This window comes from Cibotium barometz, chromosome 64, assembly GCF_041138505.1.
Source record: "Cibotium barometz isolate CiBa-2024 chromosome 64, ASM4113850v1, whole genome shotgun sequence".
Lineage (NCBI taxonomy): Eukaryota > Viridiplantae > Streptophyta > Polypodiopsida > Cyatheales > Cibotiaceae > Cibotium > Cibotium barometz.
In genome coordinates, this window is record NC_141109.1 from 22,053,839 (window position 1) to 22,063,974 (window position 10,136).

General features: G+C 41.4%; 1 protein-coding gene across 2 annotated transcripts in view; it reads right to left on the reverse strand.

Annotated features, from left to right (window-relative positions):
- Positions 1–3,647, reverse strand: part of LOC147603415 (187-kDa microtubule-associated protein AIR9-like) — a 110,278-nt gene extending 106,631 nt beyond the window's left edge. The window contains exon 1 of one of the 2 annotated variants that reach the window (XM_086796528.1): positions 2,484–3,647. In XM_086796528.1, coding sequence (XP_086652654.1) covers positions 2,484–3,431 — 948 coding nt within the window. In that variant the 5' untranslated portion in view covers positions 3,432–3,647. The remainder of the gene's footprint in view (positions 1–2,483) is intronic. The other variant, XM_086796527.1, reaches the window with a different exon arrangement.
- Between the last annotated feature and the right edge of the window lie 6,489 nt (positions 3,648–10,136).

The window sequence follows — 10,136 nt, forward strand, 5'->3', positions numbered from 1 at the left end:
ACCCTTGGTCCTCAAAGATCTTACGTTTGGCTTATTGTCAGTCCAAAGTCAGTCACTTCAAAGTAATAAAGCAACTACTATTCTGGTAACGGGATAGAGGAGCCTTCAATGGGTAATTCGAGACCCCATACAGTGTACAGTTTCTATCTCTCTCTCTCTCTCAAATCTCTTATAGTTTAAAGTCATAAAGTGGATTGCTAAACTCGTGAAACTCAAGATATAGAAGACGTTGTGAGAATTTGTGTGACAGGATCCTTAATTACGAATACTTCCGTTGTATATTACAATCAAAGTCAGGTTTGTCTTTATCTTTCACATTCATCACATAAGAACCTGTTGAGACAACTTTTACTTTTCCTTTATCCAAACCTACAAGTTATGAATGATTTACATTCTTGCCCTTTTGAGTTTGAGGAGAGGACATGGCTACAACAAGCGGCCGCAATAAAAGTGAAAGACATTTTAATTGCATATATCCAAAATTTTTGCAAATAAAGCAGGACCTTGCAAAATTTCCCCATTTAAGCTTAAAGAAAACTTTCTATGTCGGAATCCCTTGCATTTCAATATCCATTGCAACCTTGTCAAGGGTTTGTTTGTCCATATCCTAAAGGATACAAAATCTGTTAACACTGCCAAAAGATCTAAGAGGACATACAACCTTACCTAGTGATTCAACCAGAAAAGGCAATGCAGAGCGCATATAAACTGGAAGATCCACCACTTCAATCCATAAAGGGCACATGTGTTTGATAAAATTCTAATAATCCTTGGTGAGAGACCAAGAATACACATGCATCATTTGATGTCCAAAGAACAAGAACAACTTTTCCAACAGCATTTGTTTATGTTTGGATTCAGTGAGAATGACCTCATAGAAGCCTCTCGCTGCAGAGTAAACCCCTTCCACAAAACATCCACCAAGCATGGCTTTTATCCATTGGCCAACATCTGCTGCAGCAAGCATTTTACCAGGAAAAAAAGCATTACTGCTTTTTGAGATAGTCTCGAAACAAGATCGAAGAGTACATGGCCGCCGATTTTCAAACGAAAATCCAACATAGATGCATTCCATGCTTGTCTGCTGTCTACAAAGCCTTTCTGAAGAGTTGCAAAACTGTTGCAATTCAAGATTGTCACAGTGAAAAGGTTGCAAATCAAAATGCAATTGTCGCGTTTGGGATCAATAGACAATTCCCTTCTATGATAAGTAGCTACAAATTGGGAAAGACCACACACAGATGCAGACGACAAAAACGAGCAACATGAGAGGAAGCAGGTAACAAACAGTAGGCACTCAAGAATTGCATAGAGAACAACTGGCAAGAGGAAGCACGACACACAACCCTACAGAGGCAGCAACTTGCAAGAGGAGACAGAAACACATGACGCTGCAGAGGTAACAGGCAAGAGGAGGGCAACTAGCATTGTAGGCTCAACAAGGGATGACAAGAGCCGACGCTACAAAGCAATAGGAAGTGAAGGAGACAACTAGAGGGCGATGCTACACAGACAGTAGGCGGCACTACAAAGCTCCACAGTTTCACTACTACTTACAAGCACACACATACTCACAACAATGAATAAGACACACACAAAGATGGAAAACTTCTTCTTATTGCTCTCATAAGAGGTCTACAAAAGATAAGTGAAAGCCAACATAAGTACTAAAGTACTATGTACAAACAGTCCATAATGTGAATACGCTAAATAGGTGAGCTAGCAAGATGAGTATGCCATAACTCGGTTGGACTAGGTAGGTGTAGTCCAGCTATAGAATCATTGGCGAAGATCCGTTGTGTCAACTACCAGATACGCCAGTGGTGTAAAGGTCGAATGGTCACACAGACACATCATGAGTGTCAGCTCGTGTTCAGCTTAACATCTCAACATTGAAAAGGTCCTTCGCCAATAGGTAATGGTTGTAACAACCATGTCTTCTTCCCGCAAGGAGCTTTCACTTTAATAGCAAGAATACATTACATTAAGCTTTACTTCCTCCGCTTGTTCATGTGTTTGTTCCATTCTTTTCATGTTCATCATTACTGATTTTTTGTCAAAAATGTGGAAAGGAATGTGGCACCAACCAGCTCCTAGTGTTTGCATTGAGTCAACTTTAGCACCCTTGTTTCTGTGCACATTTTTTGTCAAAAATGTGGAAAGGAATGTGGCAACCAGCTCCTGGTGTTTGCATTGAGTCAACATTAGCACCCTTGTTTCTGTGCACATTTGAGTCGTAAGCACAAAGTACGAGCATATGGGAGTCCAGAGGTGTATGCACATCATGAAATCCTCAAGCTCGTTATTCAGTTATCTTGGAATTCAAAACTACTTGGTATAGTTATGGTAGGAGAACTGCTTTGGTATTTGCAAGCCCTCATATGCGGTCACACAATGAAAACTCTGGACAGTAAAAAGTATGCAAGGCTTGGTAGCTGCCTACTAATACAACATAAAATATGTTGGTGAAGGGGCGAGCATACCACATCTTCTCCTGCTTTCGAATCCACCTGCTGAAGTGACCTGGGATCAGACTTCCTTCGGCCAGGGGTTGACGGGATCCACTGAACTGGTGGGGATGATGCAGAATGCCGCCTAGAAACAGGGCCACCTGAGATTAACTCCACACCAGCTGATAACTTGGGACTGTCCTTTTTAGCAGCAGTCGTTGACTTCACACTTGCCTCAAGAGCAAGCTTCTTCTGGGCCCTTTCCTTACCTGCTGGGGAGGGGGGGCGATCAGATGGCTTCGGAGATTGCTTAACTGTCCCAATGGGAGACCTAAAATTTGGTTGACTGCTACGATTGGGGGCGGGCGGCATTTTGGAGACAGTTTTAGGGTTAGGGTTAGAGTTAAGGTTAGGATTAGTGTTAGGTTTAAGGTTCGGTTTAGGGCTGGGATTGGGGTTAAAGTTAGAGGTTGGGTTACTGTTTCTATCTCGGGATAAGTTGTGGAGCTCGGATGCTTTGCTTTGGGAGATGGGGGAGGCGGATCTGTAGGAAGGGATTTTAGAACTCCGGGCAGCGCTGGCACTTCTAGGTGCATTGTCACCTACTCTTCGGATATTGCTCGCCCCCGTCGAAGGTGAAGGGGAGCGTCTGAGACCCGGTGCAGTAGACCGTGGCTGCGACTGCCTGAGGCTGCCCGGCGCTTTCGTTATGGAAGACGCTCGGGCAGCTGTAGCAGCAGGTTTGGAGACGGATCTCACAGAAGAAGCATCCTTTGCAGAAGCAACCTTTCCCCCTCCTCCAGCTTTGCTCCTTTCCTCTGATGCTGATGCTGCTGCTGCCAAGACTTCTTCCCCTTCTGCAAGCTCGTGGAAGTCATCGCCGTTTCTCTGCAAGCCATCCACCTCTGACGCTTTCACAGAAGGGTAATCAATTGATAGACATTCGGAATCCTCCTCCGATTGCAAGGAAAAGCTGTCCATAGTAGAAAGGGGCAGGAGCTAACGGAAAGTCTTAGAAGAAGCAGAGGTTCGCCATAGCCAGATGCCCAGAGCGGAACACCGAGATCGTCATCACTACGAGCATTTTCGCCGGCCAACTGCAACAAAATGGCAGTGCAGCACTGCAGAAGCAACCAGCTCGGCCAAAAGCTTAAAAGTGAGCCTCTGACTTTGTGTTTTCCGCTAGTTTAATCAAAAGTTTAATTATCTGGACTCTGGAGTCCTGGATTTGAGTTTGTCCTTTTTCCTGCAGGCACTTCTCATAACTCTCTGTCACGACCAATGACGTGGCCATAGTAGCCAGTAGCCTTTTCAGACGTGGGTGGACACCGGTACCCCAAACGAAAATGGGGTGCTAATCCCAACGGGCCACGGCCTCACCTTTCCATCAGCTATGTTTTTGATGGAACAAAAGTAACGTTGTAAACGTGTGGACAGGATGAAATTGAATTAAACTCTCCCTTTTGCGGATATGGCGGTATGAACAACTGATAGGTTAGGTTGGGGTGTATTCCCCATGGTAGTTAGGATTCCACTAATGTCAAGGGAGATGCATCAACCTTGTGAGAAAGAAGCACAAAATAGACACATATAGGGTGGGGGTATGAACAACGTATAGGTTAGGTTGGGGTGTATTCCCCCATGGTAGTTAGGATCGCACTAATCTCAAGGGAGATGCATCAACTTTGTGAGAAAGAAGCACAAAATAGATGCATCAACTTTGTGAGAAAGAAGCACAAAATAGACACATATAGAAAGCCAAAAATCACATCCAAAGCGAAAATTAGTCTTTCGCTGTGCATTTTGACATGGTATCAGAGGCCGAGCGTGTGGTCTCGTGGGAGGCTAAGGCGTGTGTGGTCCTGGGCGACCCCCTCGCGTCTCGGTGGCTTGTGGAGCTCAAATCGAGGGAGGGTGTTGGAACGTTGGCGATTTCGAGTGCGTGATCCATGGCTAGAAGGTGCCTTTGATTATCCCATAAGTGGAAGCATGGAAAGTTGAAGAGCCATATATAGGCTAGAGTGACACCTTGTCATAATCATCTCCTCCGGCCGGTGTTTTGGGAGGCAACTCATCGAGAGATGGGAGCCCGGTGGAGGGATGCTGCAGTGCCCATTGGGGGTGTTTGTGGAGCTCGATGGTGATGCGTCGCCTACGTGCGTTAGTCTTTGCAGGATCAATAAGCACAAGGCTCTCAAGATAATCTCTAGTATGACCAAAAGTGATGAACTATATACAAATGAATGCTGCCATGTACATTATGAAAGCTAGGAAGTTTAAACCGTAGATATCCACACATGTGAACTCTATAGAAGAGTAGCCCAACACATGTAATATAAAAACCTTAGACCTAAGCTCCTCACGATCCATCGTATGCTCATGGGTATCCTATGGAGTATCTCTAACCTTGTGTGCAATAGATGAATACTCAAGATCCTCTAATCGGTCCTCACTATGATCTCTATAGAAGTAGGTAGACATACTAAACATATCATCATACACGATGCTCGATGTACTTGATACCATCCATGCCCTCGAGATCATGCCCACATGATCTAGCTCACACACATCATGTGCATATGCGTCCATGTCATCATGTGCATATATATCACTATCATCATGTACACATGTATCATCATGTGCACGTGAATGTGATACATCAGTATCATGTGTGTGTGGACAATACATCATCATGTGTATGAGTATAAGATACATCATCATCATCTAGATCCGTGTTGATGTAATCTACACCATCAAGAAGATAATCATGGCAGCTCAAGAGTGCGGGACTCATACAAGTCACCAAAGGACTCCTCGTCCCATGCAAAAAATGCCAAACCATTTGTGTGTCGAGGTAACCAAGTAACAAGTCGATGCAGTTACTAAATGCGGACTGTATGGACCATGTATCCTTCTCATCAAAATAACGCCTCAAATAACTCGGCAACAAACCTGCAAGCTTGAACATCTAACAATAGCATGAGTATGTCGTCTCATTATAGCATGAAGTCTACAAATGAGGGTATAGAGGTCTAATCCTCGAAGTACCAAAAGTATCTATGCAATCGACGAAACATATGTGAATCATGACACAAAATGGTAACTCAAAACATCAATCACAAAGCCATGAAGTCAATGCATAAGCGAACCTTCTAAGATCAAGATCTGAGATGGTAATATAATGATGTTGGATACGAGTAAACAAGTTCCAAAAAAAACCAAGGTGTGTCCACAATGCGCTAGTCATGTGAATAGGTCTAGCAATGCACAAAACTCACACCGTATATGAACAATCACCAAGAAAAACCCAAGGCATGTAAACAAGCGCACAATGCACAAAATTGTGCGAACAAGGCCAACAATGCTCCAATGAGCATAAACAAGCCCAAACAAATCCAAAAGCATGTGAACACCCCATACAGAAACAAGGCATGTGAAAAAAAAACACCAACCAATGTGTGTGTGTGTGTGAACACACTTCACAAACACTTAGTGTGTGAATTACACCTCACAAAACAAGGCGTGTGAACAACCCGAAAACTGTACCCATGCATGCGACACACAAGGCATGTGAATAGACTCAAGTTGAAGTGTGGCTGTAAAGGCTAGACAAGAAAAGTGTGGACAAATGGGTTAATAATAAAACCATGAGTGAAAGATATCTGTCGCCTTCGTGACCTTTCCACGCTCGGTCAACAAGCGACTTTATGTCAACCTTCCACGCGGTTGTAGGCTGATCAGTAATTCGCCACCATCAGAGCAAAGTAGGTGAGGCAGATGAGAGACCGATTTGCAGACAAGAGACGATTTGCAAAAAGGCATACAATGAAGATTCAATAACCGTTCAACTCCCTCTCTCATATAAATCAAATTCAAACTAAGGTTTTAGAAAACCTTCAACACTAATGTTAATCCAATTATTTAATTGAATTCCATTTCACACATTGTACGCCCCATAAAGGGTGGAATGTAGGTGTGAAAAAGGGCAATAGAAAAACCCTAAGGCCTTAATCCAAATGAGCGCCGATTTTTTTTAACCTCAAACCAAGAAAGTTTTTTTTACTTCTCTTCCACGCTGCTGGCGGCAGTCACTTCCTTCTTTTTTTTAAAATCTCTGTTGTGCTTGTGGTGAGCCTTTGAGAGGTGATGATCCCCAATGTGTTGTTTTTTTTTTTGTTGTTATTGTTTTTTTCTTAACTCTGTTTGTCGAAGATGCACGGAGCCTTGATGATGAAGCTTCCTTTTTTGATGATCTGCATTGAACCCTGAGGACGAGCGATGAACCGCTCGCCCTGTTGGATGCTAATGGCTGAGTTGAGCATGAAGAAGGCGATGATGCTCGATCACGAGATCTTTGCAACTTTTAAGATTGGATGGACAACTTGGCTTTGATTTTTTGCGCGCCGCATTAGTTAAGCCTTAAACAAACAAAGGTGATGAAGCTATACGCGGAAACAAATGACCAGCTAACTACCGTGGATGATGTCAAGGAGTCCTCATTCCTCCTCGACATCTCTCATGATAGTTGGAGACGTTCTCTCTTGTTGTATAACACGAGCAATAATAATATCTCACTGCTCTAAAGCCACTTCTCCTTTTTGCTGCAGCTATGATAGAGCACATAGAGCCCAAAAGGCCAAGGCACGCACACTACATGGTAGTAAAAGCCTTCTTGAGGAGCTCCCATGGTTGATGGTCCTAGTCAAAATGTGGCCCTTGATAGAAACGTTACCGGCGGTGAAAGGGCATTTCTTGTCAATATAGGTACCTTCAATGGCTTCTTTAGGGATTTTGAACCCTAATCCAATGTTTTTATAAAAACGATTGTGGCAATTTGGGGGGCTCTCCCCTTGCCATAGATTTTCCCACTACCCTGGAGTTGGGTCGATGCTTGTGGGGTTGTGTGCACAACCATGTAGCGGTATAATTGACTCCCTTGGAGCATCCTTAATGATGTCAGTATCATTCCATTAAAATCTAATCCAACAATCTTAGAATCAAAGTATCTATACTTTGATCAAGGAACCCCAACATCATTCAGTATATTCTCGTGTGCTTTTCCCATGTAGGAGATGACATGAAAACCCTGGCTCCAAGTAGATATCATTCGATGAAGGTAATTGCAAGACAAAGTGATCCAATTCTCAAGAGAGACATCCACTCGTGTGCTAAAAGTTCTTTGATCTCAATGATGCTAAAACCCAAGCTGCTTACACTTTGCTCTGACGGGTTGAAGCTATGGTGTGGCTCTGGCGGTTTAAATTTGTGGTGTCTAACCTCCCTCTCTCTCATGCTGCAAACCTCGCTTCTTTGACACTTGAGGAGACTATGGAGGAGAGGAAGCTAGAGAAATAGTTGTAATGTGTGTCCAACTAGAGAGACTGAATCACCTCCTTATGACGGATGTAGTTTAGGGATGTCTCACTATCTAGGGAATGAAGCTTCTGGTTCAAAAATCATGGACATGTGCTTACTTGATATTGGCCTTGGTCTTGTTGGGATCTGGCTAATCTTTATTTTAAAAGGTGTGATGTTGCTCTATTAAGGCAAGAGTGGTAGCCACTGTATCATCATTGATCTCATCACATGAGCGTTGGATCAGGCTAAGAAACTGTATTTTTTTTCTCTAAAGTGGGGAGAAACCTTCATTTGATCCATACGAGCTTGTATGTTTCTCCTTCTACTTGTGATTGTGCTTGTGCTTGTGTTAAGTAAACTGTTCACTTGTCTTGTGCACGATAATGCTTTGTAGAGATGAGAGCTTAAAGCTCTATGATGTCAAACCTTCTTTGTTGAGCTAGAGCTCTAAGAGCTCTCTAGGCTAGACTCAAAAGCTTCAGTAGTAGCCAACCCTTGATCTAACCCCTTAGAAAGGAAGCTATAAGATATCTTTCCTAGAAATTCAATGCTACATAGAAAATTTATGGCTGATAATATATCATTGCTTGTCGAGGTAATGTTGATCCTCTTCTTGATTAATGCACCAAGATGTCAATTAATCTTTGATTAAAATGTTGTTCTAACTGTTCTTAATCACCAACACTTACAAAATTGCTGACTAACTACATTGATTGAGTCAATAATTCCACTTAAAGGTCTCCTCAAGTGTCAAAGCTAATTAACTACATTGATTGAGTCAATAATTCCACTTGCCACATTATTGTAAATTACTTTCTTGATATATAAACTGTCCAAATTTCTTTTGATTTGTCAAGTTTCACCAAGATTATTTACTCACAAGATTAGAACTAATATTTATTGTTAGTCATTTTCTTGATCAAGAAACTGTATTAATGGTACTTAATTAGCAAACTATTGGCATAATCTTACACTATTGTCACCAAGTTTTAATAATCTTGCTTTCTTACATAAATTTTTAACAATATCCATTGTTTTCTTGAAGTTCATAACAATTTCTCTTAAAGAAACCAGATTCTTGCAAGACATAACCAATATTAATGAAAGGTTGGATCAAGAATCACTCACTATCACAAAGATTTGATTCTACATAATAATCTTTACAAACTTTGAAAATTTTGCACCATGATTTGTAAATTTTTGCACCAATCAATTTGTAATAGATTTGAACTCTACACAACAATGTTTGAACAATTTCAGCAACACGTCTAGAATCTGCACCACTTTCTTAATGAAAATTTCACCAAAACCTTCATAAAACCTCAAATCTCTCCCAAAAAATGCATATAATCATAAAAATCTAAGCAACGATAGAGAAAGACTAGTAGGTTTAGTGAAAGAACCTCTAATCTTGAAAGATTTCAAGAAAATCAAGAAATGTGGAAATTCAAGAAACACTAATCAAGAAGATTATCAAAAAATTATATAAATTAAGGTTTTTGAAAATGGTGATTAGTATAAACTCAAAAATGATTAAGCATTAATCTCATTGCTAATACTCTCAACATGAAAAAATCAAAATAAAAAAATTGTGTAAAAACGCTAATCTGAAAATAGACTAAGCACTAATCCCTCCCTAGTCAAAACTACGGCAGAAAACCTGATTTGTCTCATCTGAAAGTCTTTGGATGCATTGCATATGTGAATGTGCCACATGAGCTCAGAACTAAGCTAGATTCAAAAGCTGAAAAATGTGTGTTTATTGGGTATTCCCTTGAGCAAAAGAGATACATGTGTTATAACCCTGCTATTATCCCTCGATTTTGCCTCTACTTTGGGAAGCTTTGGAGCTTCACAAATGTAGAGGATGGAGATTTGTGAAGCTCCAAAGCTTCCCAAAGTAGAGGCAAAATAGATTTTTGCTAAAGAAACATAACCTTACAAATTGATTATTGGAACTCTTTATAGAAGAGGTTAGAAGAGGCCCCCAACCAATCAATTGGTTAGTATGTTGAGGAAAGCTCCAAAGAAGGTTGAAGAGAGAGAGAAGCTCCAATCTCTCCAAATTGTAGAGGATTTTTAGAGGATAATAGAAAATATGCTTATTTTAGAGTAATACTGGCATGGTCTAGTTCATAGATGAGAATACAAAAGAATGAGGGTGCCTTTATCCAAGCATTTTCTTCCTTTGCTCCCGTATGTCTGGAAAGGTTGCTGGCAAGAAGATCGAAAAGTTGTAGCAGAAATGGGAGTTGCGCCATTTGGCCTTTTGAAACTCCAGCGGAGTCCATCTTCTCTTAACTGGCATGTACAAGGGGTCAACCCGCA